At 43.9% G+C, this 24,981-nt stretch overlaps 1 protein-coding gene across 2 annotated transcripts in view; it reads left to right on the top strand.

Annotated features, from left to right (window-relative positions):
• The first annotated feature begins 1,081 nt into the window (after positions 1-1,081).
• LOC139350077 (glutamate receptor ionotropic, NMDA 2C-like) overlaps positions 1,082-24,981 on the top strand; it is a 48,269-nt gene continuing 24,369 nt past the window's right edge. For both annotated transcript variants that reach the window (XM_070991172.1, XM_070991171.1), the window contains exons 1-7: positions 1,082-1,587; positions 9,639-10,011; positions 10,652-10,750; positions 20,941-21,006; positions 21,800-21,988; positions 22,265-22,605; positions 23,091-23,205. In XM_070991172.1, the coding sequence (XP_070847273.1) occupies positions 9,655-10,011; positions 10,652-10,750; positions 20,941-21,006; positions 21,800-21,988; positions 22,265-22,605; positions 23,091-23,205 (1,167 nt within the window). In that variant the 5' untranslated portion in view covers positions 1,082-1,587; positions 9,639-9,654. The remainder of the gene's footprint in view (positions 1,588-9,638; positions 10,012-10,651; positions 10,751-20,940; positions 21,007-21,799; positions 21,989-22,264; positions 22,606-23,090; positions 23,206-24,981) is intronic.

Here is a 24,981-nt window from a genome sequence, read left to right as displayed (position 1 = left end):
GCTGTATGAAAATGTATTCACGCTGATAAACAATCAACAGAGCCCGGCGGGGTCCTGACAGTATTAATGGGATTAATTCTGGAACTGTTGACGTTAAAGGGAAAAGAGAAGGAGAAAAATGGCAGGGAAAGGGAATGAAACAGCAGAGCGATACAGTGAGGTGATTTAAGGGAAAGAAGGCAGGATACGTGACAGGATGAAGGTGAATAATACCGAGAAAACGGGAGCAAAAGTGGGCTGGGAGAGGAGGAGGAGGAGGAGGGGTTGTGCTGAAGTGAGCGAGAGGGAGGAGAGGAAGGGAGTCAGGCTAAATCCTCACACCATTATTATCAGGACTCACATGCAGCCCCTCCTGTGATGGAGTGAGAGGAGATAGAAAGAGATAAAGAAAAGATGGAGTTAAAGAGGAAATGGAGAGCAGGATTACTGGTGTGACAGCGCCGGCAGATGAGAGGCAGTGCGACGGCGAGAGAGAAACTCTGGTGGGAAAAAAAAATCAGCGCAACAGGATGAGGACCTGCTAGTGCACAGCCGGCCCGACCCCGCAGACCCGCCATCTGTCCCGCTGTTCTCTCCGTGTTCCCGACGCTCCCACCGTCAACCAACATCTGGATCACCTCACGTCCATATGGGAAAGAGGGCAAGGCGGGAGAAAAAAGCCCAAATCTCACCCTCTGCTCATCCTTTTTGATCACACAGGACCTGAGAGGGCTCAGCATCACCGAGGGGGGGATCCCTCGCTGCGGAGTACCATCGCCACAGGGGCTGATAACTGGGCCGGAGGAGGGAAAAACTTTTGCTCCAGAGATGCGGAGGCGTGCGCAGGACCCTTCCTCGTGTGCCTGTGAGATTTCTTAACTTCCCATGGATCTGTTGCGTCTCTTGCCCCTGAGCAGGGAGAGGGAAAAGGAGACAGAGGAGGTGGAGAGGGGGAGAAAGGAGGAGACGGCGGGGAAGCGTCACTGCCGTCGCCGCCGCTGCTGAAGTGTTACCGGCGTTTGTGCTCCTCCGCTGAAGAGCCATTTTATCACTCTTCCTCCCCCCACCCCCCTCTTTCGCTCCTCTCCTCATCCGACCAGCGGGGAGCCTGAGGGATACAGACAGAGAGCTAAACACAGTGGGTTTACGCACACATGCACACAAACACACACAAACACCGGCTGGCAGCTCGTCTGGGGCACCTGCACCCTCACCTTCCTCCCCTCTCCCATCCTGAGGTCCCATCTTCACCTCCTTGACCACCTGTAAATGTGTTCACTGTGACAGAAAAAGAGAGACGCGAGAGAGGGAAAGTGAGGAGTTCTTTTGGGGGGGGGATCACATACGGCTGCTGTCAGGTTGTGAAGTCCTCCAGGGGAGCGTGCAGACATCCAAAGCTGCCGCACACACACACAAACACACACAAACACACACTGATAACTCTCTCGCTCTCACACAGAGACTTGGTGTGAATGCGTACTCCTACAGGTGCCAAGAGGGGAGAGAGGAGGTGAAGACCGGGTGAAAAGGGGGGAAAAAAGAGAGAAAGACATTTGGAGGAATGATGGAGCAGCGGGAGTTTAAGTTGGATGACGGCAGAAAGCACAGGTAAGTGTGACACACACGACTACACACACCCTCGCTCACACTCTTATTCTGTCACTTAATCTGATCCACCGTCAGGGATTCATGCTTTACATGTAAGTGAGGAGGACAGATACGGAGCAAGAGATAGATGCTGGAATAAGAAGCTCAGGGGGGATATGAGTGGAGACGCACAGCGTGAGTGCAGTCATACTTTCAGCTTTCATAAGTGAAGAGTTTCCTCGAGAGAAAGCTCCCATCTGCTGCTGACAGAAACAGAACAGCCAGTTGTTACTTTAGCAGGAAGTACTGTAAGAGGACATATTTCACTCTGAGGTTTAGTTGTTAGCTGCTCCTTTGGAGTGTGTGTGTGTGTGTGTGTGTGTTTGTGTGCAATCCTTCCACACCTGCACGCACACTTATCAATATGACTCATTTACTTATGGATTATGGATGTTGCAGTTGCAGTGTTTTACTATCGTATCGTATCAGTTATCTGGTAATGCTCATTGATTTGTCCCATAAGCTGAATGCAGCAGCTCATTTTTCTCCATTAGTGACGGACGCTCCTTTCTGCTCCAGTTTACACGTATCACGTTGCAGAGTCGTGGACCACAGTTTCTTTTAACTGCAGAAGGCACGGTAACATAGACTCGCGGTTCCCAACCTGGGGTTCGGGGCCCCACAAAGGGCTCAGATGATATATCTTTGAGGTCCTAAGATGAGTAATGAGACAATAAAAGTGAAAAATAACAGATTTCTCTTGAAAAATTATTTATTATAACGGTGTAAGAAGTGGCACAGTTTCTTTCAGCAGCACGGTTCGCAGTCACAAGATAAATCTAAGGGGTCTAAAGATGATTAAAGGGATGATATAAGGAAAAAAAAACACATTTATCATGCAGAAAATTATATTTATTTTTCTGACTTTTCTCCAATTCTTGCATTTTGGTGGAAAACAGGTTGCTTTTACCTTTAAATGCCTCTGAAAATCCCCTCTGTGACTGCAAACTGCTGCAGTTTAAGTATATTATTATAATGAATATTAATTTCTGTGGCTTTATGGTGGGAAATATTGAATACTGTGAATTATATTCATATTGATACCTTTCAAACTCATCCAGTTCACATGTATCAGGTCGCACCATCCTGTACCTATTTGTTTTAGCGGCATATTTCACAGTGACCCGTGGTTCCCAATCTGGGGTTTGAGGCCCCCAAAGGGCCCACAAGATAAATCTGTGAGGTCACAAGATGATTAATGGGACAATAAAAGTGAAACAATACATTACTTTCACCTCTTAAAGCTTCTAAAAATCGTCCAAAGTCATGTTCACCTTACAGCTGTGATAATGGGGTGGACGCTGGGTAGACACTGATTTGCATTAAAGGGTCAAAAGCCAAAAAATGATGGAAACTGATAACAGAGACAATTGGGAATATGTGTGTGAACACATGCATGGATGCATACTTGCAGCATTTCATGCATGTTTTGCAAGCGTGTCAACGGCTCGTTTTAAGCAGGTGTGGCAGCGACTGGATGTCACTCAGATTTTGATTGCTTTGCATATGATCGGGGGGGGGCCAAGCCGATCTAGAACTGCACCCGTCCCGTCAACGTCACTCATCTCAGCTGATACGTCCGGCGTGCAATGATTTCCTGTAAAGCTGTCAAGTCTTCATGCGTTAGAGCGGGAACCCACAGAGAGATGGAGTTGCAATGTTAGCTCTTAAAACCCTAATTATGATACATTTATGTTGATAGGTTTCATAATAAGCTCAGGGGTTAAGCATGACACGCTCATTTATGTAATTTAAATCATATTGCCAGTTTAATTTGTATGTTTATTGGCTGTGTGTGTGTTGGGGCATGTGTGCATACATGAGCATGGACACAAATCAACTTCATCCACGAGGAGAAGAGATGCAGGCATGAACAGAGGGAAAGAAGGCTGTCGCAGTTTAGCTGGTTGACACTGACAAAGCAGCTGCTCCTGGTTCAGGCTCTGCGGTGTGTTAACTGTCGTATACATGACTGTTAATGTAACCGTGTTAATGATGACTTCAGGGAAGGGTGAATCTCATTAATCCAAAGTATGATTGAAGACGAGATTTTTCCCAGTCTGACATGTACTGAACGTCTAACCGATTCTTTAGATTTCAGTAACCAACAGAGGAAGCATGGCCATTTCACATATCTGTTACTCTAAAAGACTGTCAATGGATGAACGTTGAAAAGTCACCAATAAGAAGGTGGAGCCTGATAATCAGATTGAATCATTTTCCTTAAAAAAATCAGATTCGTAGGTGCTGATTCAGAGGACCGGAAGTAAAATTGTTGGGAGCAAAAAAAACATCAGGTGAGTGTTTAAGGCTCAAGCTAATGTGGAATTATCTTATCTAACAGTTTTACAAGTACACAGTAGCACATAGGGAGCGCTAGCACCATTATTTGTGGGCTCATGTGACTGATGGTCCAACATTCATTGTCCTTTACGCTCTGTTTTTGGTCTCTACCAGCTAAATGCTCCACTATGTAATGAGCTAGTGGCTTAAGTTGTCTGTGTCTGTTTGAAGGTGAGCAGGTAGAATAAAATGGGTTTATCAGAGCTTTTCATGGCTTGAAATGATGCTGATCAGCGGAGTGAATCAGCATCACTGAGTGAAGGAAAACGTGAAGTAATTTAATCAATTTCAGCTTTACCAGCTTTGACATGAAAGTGATCTACACATTAATGCATTAATAATTATAATGCAATGACACAATTTACATTATTCCAAACTGAGCCTTTCTGCATGATGAGTACTTTTGGTACTTTATATTATGCTGCCAATACTTCAACACCGGACGCATACAGTACTTGTGAGTATTTCTACACTGTGGTGTTGACACTTTTATCAATGAAAAAATCTGAGTACTCCTTAGACCGCTGAGCACAGCTTCCAGTCAGAGCAAAGCACAGCGAAGTCACTCTTGCACATGAAAAGGTTAAACTCAGGTATCAATTAGGAATTTCCAATATCACTTCGAACAGCAGCATCAGGAAACGGAGTCATTGCTGCAGAATGAGTTTTCACACTGGGATTTCTTGGGCTGATCTCAAGTCTGCATAAATGAGGCTCCAGAGGATCCTGATGCTTCACGCAGCTGTCAGAGCGCCGCGCCTGCAGTACGCTGATGAGAGGAAGGCCGTCTACTACATTAATACCAGGCCACTAATTCAAACGCCCTAATTAATGCAATCAAATCAGATTCAAAGGTGCTGCGAAAAAACAAGGTTCAAGGCAGACGTGTTGATAATTCTCTGCTGATGATGCTCATCCCATCAACTAGATCCTCTCCGCTCATTTCCTCTCCACCCCCCGGGGGCTGCATACAGGGATTCCATCATATCTCAGCTAAGTAGTTAAATGACTGAATTTTCCTTCTGTATGTGCACTGTTTGCCTCAGGAGGTGTACGGTACTTCAACAGTGGACAGACTCAAGCATCAGCTGAACATGTGGTCCAACAGGTTTTCTCTTAATGTGCATAATTATATTACGTCTGGGCAGAGGCGGTAGACAGCGTAGCAGAACTACTTACTGCATAGGAAAACTCAATTATGGATGAGTGTTGGTCTTTTTTTGCCCATTTGCCAAGAAAAGCATATTTTTATTCTCTTTTTGGACTCATCATTTGGCTGCGAACAAACAAGAGTTTTGGTTTAAACTCCTTTCAGTGTCGACTTTCAAGCAGTGAATCCCAAATTTGTTTGGCTCATGAATACCTTGATCAAGGGCTGCCACAGGCTGAAGCAGTTCAATAGAACAATGATTTTTTTTTTATATTTAGCATGTGTTTATTTGAAACACTGTCGGGGGCTACAGAGCTGAAAATAGTATTAAAAATACACGCTGCTCAAAGAAAACACAGTGGCACCAAGTGCTTCACATATAAAAGACTGGACATAAAAACAGGGACAGAGTACTTATGTAAAATAAGATGGAGCTTATAATAACCGTGAAAATAAAATAAAATAAGGACAGAAAAAGAATGAAGAGTTTGCATGAAAAAGATGGAAGTTAAAACCACTGAATTACTAAGTAACTTGTTAAAGGCTAAAGTGAAGATTTTAGCTTTCTTTTAAAAATATTTGGCGAGCTGCTTCCCTGATATCTATTCGTAATGTGCTCCTGGTTAGGTTTAAAGGTTAAAGCTGACGGTTGGAAACAGCTGTTTCCTGTGTTTTTCTTGGGACGGCAGTATCCCATTACGAATCAATGTCGGGTCTTTTTTCTCTTTGTTATCAACGAATAAGATAAGATAAGACAAGATAAGACTTTATTGATCCCCACAGGAGAAATCTGGGTACTGCAGCGGCAGAAAGACAGAAATGAGTACATTTACATACATACAGTAAAAGAGTGTAGAAAACTAAATTAAGAACAGAAGCAAAAATAGAAACAAAATAGCAATCAAAGTTAAAATTATGAGGCAGAAGTGAGAGCGGTGTCACCACACTATGATTGAGAAATCATAGTTTTTTGCCCTCTTTTCAGGTGCCTGAAAGTGAGACATTCGAATCAGCTTTTGGATAAACAAGAGCTTCATTTTGATACTAATTTCAGCGTTTGCACCTTTTTTGGTTTATGAAATCAAAGCCCAAATCAATGCTAGAGGTTACAGAGAGAGAGGTGATCTAGATTTAGTTGAAAATGTGATGCGTTACTCTGGAAAAAACACTTAAAAAGCAGCATGCATCTGAATGGCAATTTTTCAATATGCATGTTAGTTTTTAATCAGTAAATCCTCATAAATCTGATGGAGATCTGTTAAGATCAACCTGCAACCACTGAGAGGCTTCAGACTCAAGAGCAGGCCCAGCAGTCATGGAGGACAGATGCTGCATGCAGGATGATGAAGGCTGACGAGCTGCACACTCCTCTGATGTTTCAGGTTTTTCCTCATTTGCTCATCGCACAGTAATCCTGCTGTTCTTTTCTCTCATGTTCTCTGTCTTCCTGTCTCCATCACTGCAGCTGTAAGGTTGGCTTTCATCAATAGTACACCATAGGATGAATTTGATTGCGTGTAGTCATTTTGGTGCTGACGCAGGTACAGTCTTACGTGGGTCCCACAGAGAGAGTTTATCCAATATGGCAGAGCTGCACTCCATCTGGAAATCTCCATAATAATAGAAACCCGGGTGCATGCTCGGCCGCGCTCGATCTGCACAAACAAGCGCACAAATGGATTTAAGGACAGTGTGATTATACACAACTTTTGATAATAAGTGCAATGTTTTCCTGTTTATCTCTGTCTGGGTGACTGATAAGACGACAGTCAGCTGATTGTTGTAGTGTGCCGTGTGTGTGTGTGTGTGTGTGTGTGTGTGTGTGTGTGTGTGCTGTGTTTGTGTGTATGTGATTGAAATTCAGATCCAACACATTGTGCTCCGTCCCTTGTGATCACATCCTTTCTGTGTCGTAATCGCACTCTGTTATATTGCTGCTGATCTGGAGCCGACACACCCGCTCCGTCAACATCCTAACCACCACCCCAACACACACACACACACACACACACACACACACACACACACACACACACACACACACACACACACACACACACACACACACACACAGCTAATCTGACGCCCCATTATACAGCCTTTTTCTAGAGATTACACTGTTAACTCAACACTTGACCTGCTCTCCAGTCATATGATCCAATCAGTCAGCATTCATCCGCTCCCTCTCTGGCTGTGTCTATCTTTTGCAATCTTCTTCCTGTTTCCACAGTTACTCTTTCCCTCCAGCACTCGGCTCCTTTAAGTTTTATATTTTCAGCTACCCCTGTACAAATCTGCCATACTTGAAACTCACTGCTTTTCCAGCATTACTGTCATTTGCGCTGCACTGTTTGAAAATGCAGTGAGCCTGAATTCTTATCAAGAATCATGTGACAAGCATTCTGGGAGCCCATTGGCTATTGCCTGATGATGATTTAGCCTCTGGGGACAATGGCCAATGTTTCTGTTTGTTGAGTTTACATGACAAACAGTAATTTGCAAAAGGTTCCAGTCAGTAACTTATACTGAAAAGTGTGATTTTACACACGTATAGTACTTATTGCTGCATGAACCACAGAATTAAAAAGCATTCTAGATGTAAAAACTTTGCTATTTACTATTATCCAAGAATCTCCACATGATCTTCATTTTTGTATATTCACCCTGCAGACAGCAGTGTGTAATAACTGTGTACATACTTCAGTATTATTAAGCAGCAACATCTCACAACCCGAAGGACATCAAGCTTAGCTGTACGTTAATGTTAATGAATACAATTGGACGCTGTTCGTCTCATCGTCTGCCACTTAGAATCCGTTCCTTTCAGAGTTTTGCTGCGTGAGGGGGTGTTTGCTTTTAATCTCCACCTCACACAAGTGGGTGGTGGGCTAATGGCTGCTCTGTGCTCACATCAAGATATAATGATTCAGTGGAGACATATAAAGGGATCTTAGTCCGTCAAAACGAGCAATCCCAGGATTAACGAGAGAAAAAGTGTGAGACAGCCTTCTGCAGTGTGTAACATCAGCACAAAGTCCCCGGAGAATCCACATACATCTCAATTTCAGACATTTACTTACATAAACTCCTGTCTACATGGATTATATAGATAGTTAAACAGGCCAAATGTACAGTGTCACTATATGCAGATGACACCGCTCAATGAACTTCTATTCTGTCGTACAAAAGAAAATTTACCTTTTGCACACTAAAAGAAAACAATCAAAATATTTGAATTGTGGAGGCAAACATAACATAGACAGAATGACGCAGATCTGTGAAGTAATCTGCAATAAAGGCTGTCCATCATTCCAGCTGCAACCTTCTACTGACTAAAGGTTGATCTATCAGCAGCATCTAATAACAGGGGTAGATTGTCTTTAAAAGGTTCAAACTGTATATTTATTACTACGGGCCCCTAAAGCCCAGGAGCTTAAAACCTTAATAAGATGAATGATTGATATGCCATGAACAGTGAGAAGGGGTGGGACACATTTAACCCAGTGTAGCTTTGAAAGGAGCTTTGAATCAAAGCTGGGAGGTGCTCTTAATTATCAGGATGTCTCTGATGGCAACAGATGAGGCCGACACTCTATATAAAACCACCTACGAAATATGTGTGTGTATGTGGAGATCTTTATTAGCTATAAGAGAGCCCACCTTCCTTCATCAAATGGTTCAAAGATATTGATTCAATAAGGGAAGATCTTCAAACAGCGAGCATTTCATTGAAGTGGTTTGCTGCAGATGCACGTGTTGAAGGTGTACTCGCTGCTGTGAGTTTTATGTTGAATGCACTTGATCCCCGGGGGAGCTCATAAGTCTCATAACTGTCCAGTAAAAACAGATTTTAGTGCTTCAATAACTATGAAACAGATATCAAATTGGTTTTGACCACATGTGCACGTGTACTTAAATTCAAACAGCTTACCAGAACGGGGATTTTTACGTTTGCACCTGCCATATGTCGGTTTATGCAGACGTTACGAACGAGTTTACAGATTTCGACAGCAATTAGTGTTGCAGCCTGGTCGCTTGTATTTCTGTGGCGAGGCCGAAGACACCATGTGGCTAGAGTCGGCTGAAGCACCATCATGTAATATAATCCCAGTGATGAGGGTCGAGGACCTGTCTGACAGTTTTGGCTTCCTGCTTTCAGTCTGTGTGTGTGTGAGTGTGTGTGCTGAATCAGAGATGTGCAGAGATGGAGAGGTGATTACAGTCATGACACTGGGGGTTGGATTACTGAGGATTACATGCACGCACATACATACACACACGCGCGCAGACAGTTCTCCTCATGACACAGGAGTCTAAATGCAGGGCTAATACTGTCGTACAAAAGGGTCAGAGAGAGAGACAGACCAGGAGAGAGAAATAAGGGAAGGATGTGTAACGGATTATGATGAATTATGTCAAAAACATCATAAAAGTAAAGCAGCTTGTGTGTTTGACTGTTGCTCTCTTTCCTTTCGTCCTTCTTCCTCCATCACCCTCTTTTTCTCCCTCTCCTTTCCAGGCAGTAGGCTGCCAACATGGCCGTTCCCAGGGGACACCCTCCTCCCTCCCCCTGGCCTCCCCTCTTCCTCCTCCTCCTCTTCCTCCTCCTCCTCATCTCCTCCCCGCTCCCCCTGCAGGCCCGGCCGCTCCTCCTCCACCCGTCCATCAACGTGGCGGTGGTGTTCAGCGGCTCCAGCTACCAGACTGAGGTCAGAGGTCGTCTCAGCGGGGAAAACTTTGTCGACCTGCCAGTGGTGGTCAGCCCGGTGACCGTGCTGGTCAACGACACCAACCCCCGCGACCTTCTGACACACCTCTGCGATACCATGGCAACAGAGAGACTGCACGGCGTGGTGTTTGAGGATGATGTGGGCTCAGGTGCCGGGGCTCAGGTAAACCTGATTTATGCATTTTGGGGTTTTGTGATAAAACATCGTCTCCAGAGTCACGGTGTTCAGTCACCCACATCCGTGTTTCCCAAAGCTGCACAAGGCAACATTTTCATGTAAAAAAGTACCTGTTCTGTCAGCTTAAATCGCAAAGTGGCGCTGCAAAAAAAGAAGAATTAATTGAGATGCCAAGCATGTGCTGTCTTTGCTCAAATTAAATCATGGTGTTGGTATGGTTTCAGACCATAAAGGGAGAAGAACGGACTTCAAATGATGAAAGCAAAGCGTAAACAGTCTCCTAAACAGCGTTTCTACCAGGGGAAGGAGCGCTCAATGTTATTTCACTGTAGAATGTTAAATATACTTTTCAAAGTACATCACTTGAAACAAACTGACTTATTTTTGAAAGTACACCAGAGTAAATGTTATTACTTCAATCCCAGCTCCTATTAGCTACTAACCCTGTGTGCATGGCTCTATAGCTCTGCTAGTGGTCCAAAATCTCCATAGAATACCTTTAAGTGCTCCTCATTCATGTTGCCTTATGATTGAAAACTTGTGAGTGCATCTTATGGAGAACGAAGCCATGACCCAGTCAGGCTGTTTCACCATGACAATCAGCTTTCATCTGGTTTGTCTGCAGGTGGCAGAAGTGGCACAGATCCTGGACTTCCTCTCCACTCAGACGGCTCTGCCGATCGTGGGCATCAGTGGCGGCTCTGCAGTCGTCATACCATACAAGGTACTGTCAAAATTATGAGCCGATCATTTCAGCCTTGGCCCCTCGCCACCCCGGAGCTTGAACCAGGGCTAGACTAGTCTGCCTCCCTGCTATGCCGCAGAGATAACGCACACGCAAAAACGCATTCTAAGTCCCAGAGGTGTTATAACATTTGTCACAAGCTGTATAATGAGCAATTAAGGAAGCGCCAACAAAAGACTGTAGTAATAAAATGAACAACAACCTGTAATGTAAACCCTGTCAGCAGCAGCACCCTCTCTTCACAGCCTCCTGTCTTAGTCAGAACTCTTCCACACCGGCGTCATTCAGCTTAAAACAACTTAAGTAGGTCAGAGCGGTGAAACCTACTTTGGCAAGCAACTCACTGCATGCAAATATTTGGATATGAGCAGTACAGATGGGTGAATTATCAGCGATGACTGCAGCCATCGACCCTCATCAGCTCCTCTAATCCGTGGCTGGGAAAAGTCTGAGTTGTGGGAAAGGAAACTTTGTGAGGGGAGACAAGTGGCTACGGGCGATCTGCGCCTCAATCAATCATCCCTGCGTACTTGAAGAGCAGCAGGTTTTTCCTGCTATGATTTAGCATGCATCTCATTGATGAATGGAGATGGAGAGCAGTGAGCTGTGTAGTTAGATTGTAAAAAGGAGATTGATGACACCAGACAGATTCTCAATCTATACTTTTTCCTCTACTTATTTGCAAAATGGCTCCATCCCTTCTTCCTCTCACGCTCGTCTCTCCTCCCTTCCTTTAATTGCTTAACTGCCATCATCAACACCTTGTATTTATAGAACCAACTCTCACACATAGAAACACACATGCAAATGAACACCCTCACATACTAGAGCACACACACACACAGCCAAATGGATGCATTCCTGCACCTATCCACCGCAAGAAGCGTCTGAACCAAGCTGAAGAGTGCAGCTATGCGTCTGCGAGTGGTGGATTTCACTCCCGGGCAACATTTGTAAACCATAGCATGTTGTATTTGTCAGTTTCCTGTTAATCAAAAGGTATCTGCAGATGTCACGTCATAGATGGGTATTAAACAGGAGGAGTCGTAGCTGCAGGAGGGTGATTGATTTGCTGTATTTTGATGGCGGAGCCGGAAAAGCAGAGCGAGGAGAAAGATGCTCGGGTGAAGCTTGGCTGACAGCTGCCTGAAGGCAGTGTTTTACTGTCTCACAGAGAAGTCTCTCCACCCTCTTTCACAAGCGAGATATTCATTTTTGTCTCCACACTTCTTTCTTTTCCTTCCCCACGTCTTCCTTTTTGTCTGTCTGTCCATTTCTCCCTTCATTTCTCCACCGTTTCCATATTTCCCTTCGGTCTCTCTGTCCCTATAGTTTCACCGTCTTTCCCTTCATCAGCCTCACTCCCTGACATCCAGTTTTGTCTCTCTGTTGTGCTCCGGCTCAATCCATTAAAGGTTGTGACTAGAAGCGAGAGGCCTGTGCTCCTTTCTGCTCTCTCCGAGCTCCAGGACCCCATTAAACTGTTAATTAGACCCTTCAGGAGGCTGCAGCCCCCCCACAGCTCTTATCATTCACCCCAAAATCCAAACCCTTCACTCCTCTTTTCCTTCTATTTTCTTCTTTTGCTGCCTGCTCCTCGCATAACCTCCCTCTACCCATCACTGCTTCACCTTAAATTGGCAAGGAGGTGTTCACATTTACCCCGATGTGCTTCTGATGCTCGTCTCAGGCAGTTGTTGCGCTCTGTAAAGTATCTCTGAGCCTCCAAAATATTTGGGGCAAAGTTCGTCATGTCATCAACAGTCTCTGGTTTGTAATTTGCAGAGTCGATCATATCTGGTTCAGTGTTATTTAACCTCTCCGCTCGACAGCAGCAAAAGACAAACGTGCAGATGTTATCTGTCGTGCTGAGAGACCGTTTGTCTGACGAGCCCGAAGTGCTGAGTGACAGTTCTCTATATAGCACAAAGAGTAAAACACTCTCCTCTGAGGTCTGCCTGTCGAAGGCCTCATTCAGCCCTCCTCCTCGCACTCCCCCTCGGACTCTTTCTCCCTCTTATACGCTCCTTTGTTGTCAGCAAGGAGAGAAAAAAAAGCTTGTCAGAGGTGTCTTGCACAATGGGACAGGTGGATTGAATGGAGAAAGACATATGTGCGAGTGCACGATTCTCTTAAGGGATGAAAGAGCTCAATAGTGCTTGATTATCAATAGCCTGATGATGATGAATATCTTTGATGGCGGGTTTAAAAAGAAGCAGCACCCGCCCGGGCTCCCTATTTATGGTTCCTGTCTCAGTGATCTTTCTATGGCAAACAACAAGGAAGGAGGGAATGAGACAAAGATGAAAAGATTGAAGGGAGGAGAGGAAGTGTGTCTTTTGTCAGGCGGCGCACACATCAAGCGAAGGCAAAGAGGAGGAAATGAGAGAGCGCGAAGAACGGCTGAGAAAAGGCATAAAGACTGTTCAATAGGGCCAGCGAGGGAAAGAGAAAAAATATTGCAACGTGTCTCTCTGAGGAGTTGGAAATCAGAGGCTGAGTGTGTTTTGTGTTTGTGTATGTGTATGTGTGTACTTGGCTGGCTGGCTGTGAGTCATTGCAGTGTGCTGGGTGATCATTAGAGGGTGCTGCATCCAGATGTTAAGTCACAGAAGCAGCAGAGCAGGAGACGAAGGGAGAGGAGGGAGGAAACAAGAAGAAACTTCAACCACAGCAACGAAACAACAAAACCGTTGACACAAAGTTGGAAACTGTTAGGTTTTGACTGAATTTACAGGACCTGAAGTGCCAGGCTCAGAAAAACGAGACCGGAAAAAAGTTACTGATTCAGCAAAAACTGACTGAATACTAAACATGAACTTTAGTTGGTTGTTACCACACAGCAAGGCAGGCAACACGACAAATACTGGTAGTAACCTGGGTGCTTATATACTGAGTGAGCAGGTGGGTCTTGGTAATTAGTAATTAAGGTGCAGGTGAGTTCAGGAGGCCGGTCCCAACCTGCCGGCCACGCCCCCCAGGAACACAGACACCGACAGGGGAGAGACAGTCAGGAGACACCAGGAAGGGGAAGCACCGAAGGGGAAAAAGGAGGGGACACTGCAGATCTCCACAGAAACACAATAAATATCATTGTGTGCTGCAGCATTTAATTTGTCACTGAAAACAGCCCCCAACGAATGCATGTTTACTCTGTCTGTCGTACCTGCAAATAACTTCTGTGTCTGTTTAAGGCGCCTGATTAAGGAAATTATTTTGCCTTTTTTTTAAACAAAAAAACCAAAGTATCTGCAGTATTTATGTCTAGTTTTAAAGATTCACTTATTAAAGATGTACTTATTATTTATGAAGACAGGCTCATTCCATCCTGTCAGTGGTTCATAGAACGAATGCAGAAATGATCTCAGGCACACCGGAGGAAAAATGCTTTTATTTTACATGGCGACATGCACACCTTCTCCTCCTTTGTCCTTCTTTCTCCCTTCTATTGGTGATTGACGCTTCCTTGTTTTTGACCAATTGGCTTGCACACTGAAAAAGAACCAGCCTCCCACTCAACTCATTAGTGTAACACAGCAAAGGTGTGCAAACTACTGCTGACAATGACCCTGATGACGACCTGTGTTGGTTGCAACCTGTTGGTCATTTTAAATACATATTGCCATGTAAAAAAATAAGCTTTTGCAGATGTATGTTGGATATCTGCATAAGAGTTCATCAAATTGCTGTTGAGATATTGGACCAAAGTGTTGGACCCACCTAACAGCTGACATTTGCATCTGTAGAAAATGCAGATACATTAATCCACAGGTTGACATTATCATCCATGGCCACCCAAACCATCCAAAAACAAGCAATGAAAAACCACGTGAGGTAAAACCTGCGCTCTGATGCACGCAACCTGAGCTCACTGTGTAGTCCAATAAAACAACTTGAACTTTGTGCATAACTGACTTGATACGAGTGGTGAAGATCATTCAGCGACGGGCTCCAGCGGCTTTATGGCGCTGAGAAAATTCACCCACCTCCTGCACTTAATGATTCATAAAACACTTTCAAAACACTCCGGACTACCTCAGAAATGCATTATCACCAAGCTTCAAATAGTTTTTGAAAAGGTGACATTTTAGAGATTAACGAAGAACTTAATAGCTTTAGTACAACCACTTTACTCTTCGGCACTTCTTAAATAATGAGCGTGTAGTAAAACATTCTTTTTTTTATGGCTGCTGTGAATCATTTTAGGAAAGAACAGATTAATTAACTGCAGATGACAACTCTTTTCTATTATCGTGAGCCACTATTAAATCTCTGTTCTTTAGGAAACACACAGCAAGCGTTTGATCACTCACAAACCAGCTCTCGTTCATTTCAAACATCAGATAGCGAGTGATCTTGCTTGCACACGATGATAAAGTCTGGAGTAAACAAAGCTGACAGCTTTATGTGTTTGCCAGTAAACAGGAACAAAAATGCCTTTTAAATGTGCACATGATGGATTTTTGAAGCAAAGAAACTGTTGAGCTGGAGCATTCAGCCGTATAACATCATTTATTACAATTTGAAACTGTCAGTAGAAGATTATATTTTGGGAGCTCCTAAGGTCGCACTCTGTTTGTGATACTGGGCCAAAGTGATGCAATGAGCCAGACGTCTCTCATTGGATCGCGGTGCCAGTTTCTTTTTTGGGGGTTTCGTTTCTGTGGCCAGGCTGACCCGCTTTCTCCGTTTGTCTTTCTGTACTTGTGTCTCCGCTCTCCGCCCCCTCACTTCTGGCTCTCTCTTGGCCTGGCGGTCCAGAAACTCCATAAACAGGTCATGATCGCTGGGAATGAAAGCGCGTTAAAGGCCAGGCTTCCTCTGAGCTTCACAGCATGGCCCAGTAATTTCAGCGAGGAAGGCAGTCAAACCGCTAATGCCACGGTGTCCAGTCTCAAAACTGAAGTAAACTGTTTGTAGAGTGTTTGATTATACATCCAGGGGGCTGGAAAGGCAAGAAGGTTTCCCTGCACTGTGTAAAATTAATCAGTTTAATATTTCTGGCAACATAACGAGGCCACAAAATATGCAATTATCTGTCAAACATGTGACAAATGACTTCACCCACACTACTAATAGGATTGTTTCTATTTAAAGGGTCAGCTCAACCAATTGCTAAAAAACTGATCCGTGCACTTCATATGTTTGGTCTTGAGACATCATGTCTCCTGTCATAGCGCCTACAATCCATTTACACTCCTGTGTATGCATTTATATGTATTTTACTGGTGCATTGTACAGACAGGATGAGGATTACAGCTGGTTACTGATGATAGTCTAATAATTGGGACAAGCTGGTACATAATCATTTTCCTTAGACATATTAATATTTCTACTTTTATAGCAAGTTTAACTTTTTTCAAATGTATCCTCCATATTTCTGATAATGTGAGTCAGTTTCTCCACTCGTACGAGTACTTGAATAATCCCTTTCTGTCTTTTTGTGGGGTTGTGGTCTTTTTACACCCTCGTGTGATTTGCTTCAACGCTGTGATTCAAAGGATTTATAGAAACCTCTGTACTGAAGAAATAGTGTAGCCATTGGTGGGTTTAATGACATTAAGGGGATTTTGCATTCTATGGTTACACATTACAGCATTAGCCGTGTTGTTTTTTAAAGGCCGATCCTTATTGGAAATATCTTAAAATGCAAGAAAGTAAAAGTAAATTAAAATAAAATGCGATTTCTTTTAAAATCTCAGAAAATGCAGTTTGGTTGGGTACTCAAACACTGCATACAGCCCTGGTCATGGTGAACACCGACCATATTGTGAGTGGCATTGAAATTTGTTGTTATTCTAGTAAAATGACCCTTTTGGATTATGTTAGTTGCTGAGCTTGTGTGTGTGTGTGTGTGTGTGTGTGTGTGTGTGTGTGTGTGTGTGTGTGTAACTCACACGCAAAGGATCACTGTAACCACAGTCCCGTCCGCAATCGTATTAAACAGATTAAATCCCTCTATATGTCTTCACGCTGAAAACTCTTTACAGCGGGTTAAAAGCATCTGTTTAGGGAAGATTTTTTTTTATTTTTTATTCTGCACTTGAGTTGAACTACATGCCAGAAGAGTAGTCGTGAGTGCGAGATGGGCACTGCAGCTTTAGAGATATTCACATCCTTTACTGACATGTCAGAGTCAGTTTAAACAGGGAGTCTTACTCGGCCTGTTGTATAACACCTTCTGTGGCTCTGAGGGAACTTTCTAAAGTCTCTAATTTAAAGTCTCGGAGGGCTTGTGTTACACCTGCAGCAGAGTTAGAAAGAACGGGGGGTTTAACAGGCAGAGGGGGTCTTTCCAGTTGCATTGCTGAAATTGAATCCAAATGACTTTTCTTCTGGCGCCACAATGAGGTTCACATTACCATGAAATGTGGTGCAGACATTCATGTCAAGATGAATTTTGAAAACTTTGGCGACTTTTCCTCTGGTGCCATCTTCTGGTCCTGCACTTTGGTTTGTGCTGAACCAATGACATTCCCAGCAAACTATTATTATTACTACCTTTATTTAACTAGTTAAGTCCCATTGAGACCACAAAACCTCTTTTTTAAGGGAGCCCTGGCCACGATAGCAGCATTACAATATTTCAAGCAGCATTTATGTGAACATTAAAAGCTCAATCACAACACATACACTATTAACTTGCATAATTACATAGCTGAGAAGACAGAAATGAGGAAGAGGATGTGGCGAAGGAGGCAATTGCAAGCTCCAATTAGAATTTGCCACCAAATCCTTCACTACATTTTAAAGAGGGTATCATTTGAGCCCAAAACAATAGTTTCTAGTTTTAATTGAGATATAGCCACAAAGATACGTGGGCACCAGTCCTACAGTAGGATGCATCTGAAGGTCAGTGAAGGCCACTGAACTACGGTGAGTGAGAGCTTTGCAGCCAGACTGGTACAATGAAAGAATATTTAGCAGTCAAGAACTCCTTCAGTTGATCATTTGCCAATCCTTCAAAGACCTGGACAGAAGACACTGAAGGCGTAAATAGTTGTTAAGTGACCCCATCTTTGAGTGAAGACATGGGCAGATAAAGACATTTGTTAAGAGTTCTGCAATAAACTCAGTTTTAAAAAGTGTGGTTCCAGATTTTCTGGACTTACTGGCTGTTTGGTTTCCAGCAAAGCTCCGTGCACTTCATCAGCAGACAAAGGAACACGCTAACATGCTAAACTAGGAAGGTGAACATGCTAAGCGTTGTGCCTGCTAATCATCACCATGTTAGCATCGTCACTGCGAGCTGCATGTACTGCGCACAGAGCCGGTCATGTTTAAGTTAAAGCAGTAAAACATGGTAGAGCATAGTAGCTACATAAATGTACTTTCTACCACTGGAGATGGCAGATATGTGCAAAAGACGCACATAATGACACATGGTGTGCATATGCGTTTCCATACGTGAGTGAGCATCTGCTTCCTGTTTGACCCACACCAGTCTCTCCACCGAGAGGAGGTGCAGCGTAGAGTTCTCCCTGTGGGAGGAGAGGAACGCGTGAGCAACCACCATGTCCACTGTCGTCCTGTCACATTACCATACGCTCCTGCAGTAGGACTGCTAATTACGTCTGCATGTGACAGCCACACTGCCAAGGTGGTGAGAACAAGACGGCTGGGGGGGACGAGGGGGGGGTGTGCTCTCTCTTCTCATCTGAGTGTGTGAGTGTGAGCGGTGGACGCAGAAAAGGAGGAATTTTGTTGTAATTCTTGCTTGATTTCATCGTGAAGGGGAAAGTGCATGTCTGTCATCACATTTGCGCCTGAGTTTGTTTGATTTCTCACAAATTAAAAAGCTGTTAATTGGATCATGATGAAACACTTACTGGCCCAAGGTTGGGGGGACCTCACCACTCCTCCATCAGATCAGATGAAGTGGGACACTATAGCTAACCAGGACTGCCAATCCACAGGCATTTTTTATTCATTCAGCGACAGCCTGACATGGTTGTGTACTGCTATTTTTACAGCTATTCTGGTGCACAGCCCAGTCAGTGGTCTGCTGGAGTTTCAGCCTCCAGAGGTGAGTCTCAAACAAGCTGAGACATAGATAAAACTGGTAAAATTGGAGTGAAGGGGAGTCTGGCTGTGATATTCCTGTAGTATTCCTCAGGCTGCACAGCTCTCTGGGGCTTTGCAGAGCCTCTGAGCTGTGGGAGAAGGAAGAAGAACAACAGGAGGGAGGGATGACAGTTAGTCACCTCTGAGACGAGAACAGGCTGAGACCTGGTCCCAGACGGCACTTGACAGTTTAACACTATGCTCTCTCTTCTCTCCCTATACCTTCTCTATCTGCATACATGTGCGTCCACTTAGCGGATGCTTCTGTGCAGCGTACAGATGCATAAAAAACAAAGAAACCATATTGCTCTCATCTTCGGCCTCTTGCACCAGCTCCCCTGTCCGTTATCAAATCAAGTTCAGAATATTACAACTTGTGTGAAAGTCTGGCCTGGTCTTGCAGCTGCTTACATCACAGGTCTACTTTTTCCCTACAGCACCTTTAGGCTTCTTAGATCCTCCGTCCAAGCTCTGTTATTACACAGTTCCACCAAAAAAAGGGCAGGGACAGAGTGTCCAGCCTACTGAGCAGTTTGAGTGGAATCAGACAACATGTTTTCCTAGTTTTGCTGTTCGTTTACACCAGAATGCAGCCAATGCTTTTTGCACATTTGCATACACAATAGCCATGTGCACATACAAAGTACTTGTGTATCTGCTCATTAAGCGTGGCTTTGGTAATCATCCAGGTCTGTAGATCTAAACTAGGTTAAATTTGGTTGACATGTTTAGGTTTTTTAGGTTTTGAAAGCTTTCTCTTAAACAGCATTTAACTGACTGAGTTTCAACAGGTTGTGAGGAGCTGTTTCACAGCGAAATACAACCAAATCTGACCCAGTTTTATCACAGATGTCTAGACAGTGTTTGACCTCCACATCAAGTCATTGCTTGCTATGTATCTGCTACTCTTGACACAAATCTGTCCTTATTAGTTGATCATTTCTGCTCTTTGTGTCCGTATCCAGTCCCTCTTACACTCTCAAGTCCGCTTCCTTCCATCCTGATAGCCTACTTTATTTGGATGTTATTTGAAGGGCATGGGTTCAGCGGGCTCTAACAACTTCCATCAAATCTGTCAGCACACACAAACACACAGCGAGATGGGATGCAAATGTATGCTAAAGCACGCAGACACATACAGCACTGGACCACCCCCTCTTGACAGAAAGGGAGCAGCAGGACTGAGCGTTTGCAGCTTGGAGACACTGGAGACACCAGATCGAGGCTGAACATGGACAATCAAAACTACCTTTAAATGTGAGCGTTGATAAAGGTGCAAACTGCAATCAAAATATTCATGGTAACCGCTCCTTCTTCATCACTTTAAATATGAATATTTATTGCTGTAAGGCGTCAGTGTGTATTTATTAGCTGTGTGTTCTGTCCATCGTCCTCAAACCAAGATTTAACCCCTTATTTGCTGTTGTGAAAAAAGAAAACAAAACATAATACTGTGCATTTTGACAGTGTAGAAAGTTTATAATGGTGATTTAAGGACATTGTGGATATTTCTGAAGATTTTTTGACCATGCTAAAAAGCCGATTCATTGTCCGACCACGGCTCACTTAAAATTTTGCCCTTTCTTTTTTCCACATTTGTCACTTCTCATCAACTTAATTGGTTTTGCAGGGCCGTTCCACTGCTGCTTCCGTGACTTTTAAAAGTGATGTTTTTATGAGTAATAGTATGCCTGTTGAACAAGAGGACAAATCATTAAAGTGCACTGGCCCAGTAGTGGCAAAGTTTCATCCAAATTTAAATGTTCTGCAGCGGTAATAATGTTGAAGGTGCTGCTAAAATGAGCAGCAGATGAGTTCATTTGATCTTTTAGTCAGTTTGCTTCAATGTTCATTAACTGATTTATTCAAGGTGTTTCACTCGAGTCCATGAAACCAGAACTTGTGATGCATTTTCTGAAAGGAATTCATGGGAAAAAAGGCAAGAAAACTCTGTACCTCAAATTCATGCCACAGCAAACATCCACCCTCCTGAAGCACCTTTGAGCAACTCCAGCTCCAGAGATGCTGTTGTGTCATTCACCTTCCCCCCCACGGAAGATTTTCCCCACCTCAATCCTTAAATAAGACTCTTTCACTCTTTACAGGCTGAGGGATCCTCCTTCCTGCAGATGGGAGCGTCTCTGGAGCAGCAGATAGTCTGCATGTTCAAGGTACAAGAATGTGTTTCAGTGTTACAGTAAGTGACAATTAAACTGCATTCTGGGGGAAAAATCTAGGTTGTCATGCCAAATGTTTACAAGGTCAAGCCTGCCAAATGGGACCTCTCAGGCTGATTAACACCATGTGGGGACATCCTGACATTCAGTGGGGGAATCCCCGATCTTAAGCCCTGGCCCGATTTCCACAAATACAATCTGTCTTTATGATAGATTGCACAAATTCTCATGAGATCAGAGGGCTTGATGTCACTGACGTTTTACGAGACGACGGGATAATCTCAGTTAAATCTGTAATGATTTTGCCTCATAATCTAAGAGGAGCATTTCCATAGCTGAGACACAGCCATTGTGAAATAGACTGGTGTATTTGTGATGAAATGTGCTTTTTAAAATCGGTTTTTAAAGGTTTTTTCCTGTCATTATGGTCCTGATTTGGTCAATCCCAACATAAAACTCCATGCATTTTAAGATGTCTGTAGGATAGCTGGCAGCCAGTCGATTTAGCTTAGCATAAAGAGTGGACACAGGAGGAAACAGCTGGTCTGGCTCGATGCACAGGTAACAAAAAATTCCTGCCAACACCCCTAAAGCTCACTAATTCAAAATTATATCTTGTTTGTTTAAATCTGTGGAAAAACACAAGCGGACTTGATCAATGCTAGCAGTTTCCTCCTGTTTCTGGTCTCTATGCTAAGCTAACTGGTGAATGAGCTTCTCATCGTCAGTCTAACCTCATCAGCATGGGTATTATTATTTCACGTCTTTATTTCTGTCCCTGTTTCAGCTCATGGAAGAGTATGACTGGGGCGAGTTTGCCGTGATCACCAGCTTGCTGCCAGGCTACGACACCTTTGTGCATATAGTTCAGTCCTACACAGATACCTCCTATTTCCTGTGGAATCTACAGGATATCTTGTCTCTGGAAATGTCTGTTGGGTCTAATGACGCGAAGACCAAACGCATGCTGCAGCAGGTACGACGAGACATGTAAATCCTAGATTGACTATTAAATCCATCATGAAGTTTGTGGTTTAAGTGCTTCAATTAGACTGCTAGCTTGTTTCAAAGCAGTGTTTTAGTGTTTGAATTGTGTTTAGTTTTAGTTAGCTGGTGAAAACTTGATAAGCAGGCTTTAGTTTGAACTGAGGAACAGCTGGTGCTACCGGCTCCTGATGACCCACAGTAGTGCTGCACGTTCAGGTTTTCTCTCTGTTCTGTTACCACTGGAGGACTTCTTTTCTGTCTGCAGGTGGACTCTCGGGTCCTGCTGGTGTATTGCTCCTACGAAGAGGCGCAGTACTTGTTTCTTAATGCAGCCGAGGTGGGTCTGCTGGGGCCGGGCTACATCTGGATCCTACCCAGCCTGGCCGTGGGCAACCCCGACAGCACCCCGCCTCACAGCTTCCCTGTCGGTGTTATTGGAGTGATTACGGACCAGTGGAGGAAGAGCTTGCGGCAGAGGGTGAGGGAAGGTGTCGCCATTGTCGCCAAAGGTGCTGAGAGCTTCAAGAAGCAGTACGGTTTTATTCCTGAAGGACACGGTGACTGCAACAAACCGGCTAAACACTCAGACAACAACACTCTGTTCAGGTGAGGCATGGTTTCGTCAGCCTAAAGGTCTAATCCAGCAGTTCCTGTGGAGAGATAACTAATGATGCATGGACAGACGAACACAACTTCAGCTTTTTTACTTCTCACGTGACTTCATCAGCACACATTCACACATGAAGTTTAAGTAATTTGTGCCTCTTTTGCATAAGGTATGAAATGCAAATTAACCTGAATTAATCATTCACAGCCCGGTCTATCATGGATGCATACCTTAACAGACAGCGAAATCACTCAGCAGAAACACCCTGCCCTCCACCAATCAGCTGCCTCTCTCATCCACTAATGAGCTACTTCTAGTCTCCCACGTTGGCCCTCCCAGGGGAGCTTTAGGTTTAATTAGGAGGTGATCATTCTGTGTGTTTATCTGTGTAAATGAATATGCAAATCATTGTGTGATGTAGAATCAATGTCCTTGATTGCACACTGTACACTTTCTTATGGCTTTATGTTCCTGTGGGTTGCAGGCACATGCTGAATGTGACATGGGAAAGGAAAGATCTGTCATTCAACAACCAAGGCTTCCTCTCCAACCCTTCCATGGTCATTGTCGCTCTGGACCGAGAGAGACTCTGGGACAAGGTACTGGGCACCAAAACACATTATGGCCCCGATGACACAGGAACAATGAGATGTTTGTCCTGTGATTTGCCCACATACTGCTAGGCATCGAGTACACCATAGTTACCACTGTGGACATAATAAATGTGACATGGTCGAGCAAGATACTCTGAAATGAACATTATGGACTCGCAGATTACTGAGGCTGACATTTCAAAGGTCTGTTTTATAGACAATTAAAACAAATGACACTTTTGTACCCAACACAAACCTGCCCTGATCCATTTAGTGTTAGGGACCCAGCTGATCTACCATCAGGACAGAAATGTTTCATCAAAGGATAAATGCGATCACTCAGAACAGCTTTGTATTGCTTTGCAATGACTTCCCTCTAAGGGCACAAGTGGACCTCATCCATGCCAGCAAAATGCCCCCCACAGCAAAGCAGAGCCACCAGATCCCCTCACTGCAGGGGTCGAGCCTTCAGGCCTTGTTGTCGTCCACATAAGCTCTCTCCTTCTGACCAAAACACTTTGTTCCACATCTTTGTAGACTGGTGCCTGTGGCTTTTGCACCACTGAACTCTCAAATGTCCATTCATCTTTGTAATGAGGAATTTATGCACTGCAACCCGACTGTAATATCCTGCTCTATGTAATTGTCTGACAGTCTGATCACGTCCTGCATTCACATCCTGTCACCTGAGGAAGAGTTGCTCGTTTTCTTACATATCACACGAATGCATCAGCATCCCAGATATTAATTTGTGCAGTCAATATAATTTCTTACTTTGTTTACTGGTGTGTTTCTCATAGATCTAAATGCAGACGTCAATGTAATCACTGTTCCTACTCAAACGCTGGTCGGTTGAGTTGTCTTTGTGACTGCAGCCCTCGCCATCCATGCCCTTTTCTCCTCTCCTCTTGCTGTGTTGATACAATCAGAATCAGCTGGGCCCACTCAGTGTTCGCATACATGCCACAGAGTGTGATTGGACGTTAACGCAGTGCACCTGTGTGGAAACAGCTGCTTTGGTTACATTTCTACACTCTTTCACTCAGGTTTTTCCTTCAATTTGCCCCCCATCAGTAAGCTGAACACCAAAATGAAGCTTATCTCCACACAAACACACGAACGCTGGGCAAAGTGGCCAAAAATGCTTTAATTGAAACAGCGCAGTGGTGACATGGTCTGCTGCTGTTTATATCAACCTTTCCATCATGATTCAGAAACTAACTCAACCAAAATTAAATAAAAGGACATAAACAGCTGTGAAGTAGCTCTCAGCCACCGTTAGTCACACCTCCCCAATGATAAAACACTCCTTAAAACAATCATAACACTCAACTAGTGAGCAACTGCTTAAAACATCTACTCACACTTTGTCTTGATGTGAGGCGGTGATGACAAAACGATCAGTAAAACTGTCTGAAATTGTCGACAGCACCCCCCCTTTGCCGTGGAGCAAATTAGCTGTAGGCCTCAACTTTAACCCTGTGTTTTTAGGTTATTTTTGTCTGCACCATTAAAACCAAGATGAATTAGCTATTTGGAGTCCCAGTTTACAGTGTACCTCTGGATGTGCTAACATCCATCACTGGATTACTTTGATACTGAAGTAATCTTAAAAACATGACGATTCTTAGGCAAGTTCTGGAGTTACCCTTTTTTCTATGATATCTAAATGCATATATGGACTTTAATTGTGATAGACATGGAAGATAATGATATTCTCAGAAAGTGTAAGTCACATTAAATTTAAAGATATGTGACTTAGTTAAGACTGAGAAGAAGCAT

This window comes from Chaetodon trifascialis, chromosome 21, assembly GCF_039877785.1.
Source record: "Chaetodon trifascialis isolate fChaTrf1 chromosome 21, fChaTrf1.hap1, whole genome shotgun sequence".
Lineage (NCBI taxonomy): Eukaryota > Metazoa > Chordata > Actinopteri > Chaetodontiformes > Chaetodontidae > Chaetodon > Chaetodon trifascialis.
This window is presented reverse-complemented; position numbering and strand designations above follow the sequence as displayed.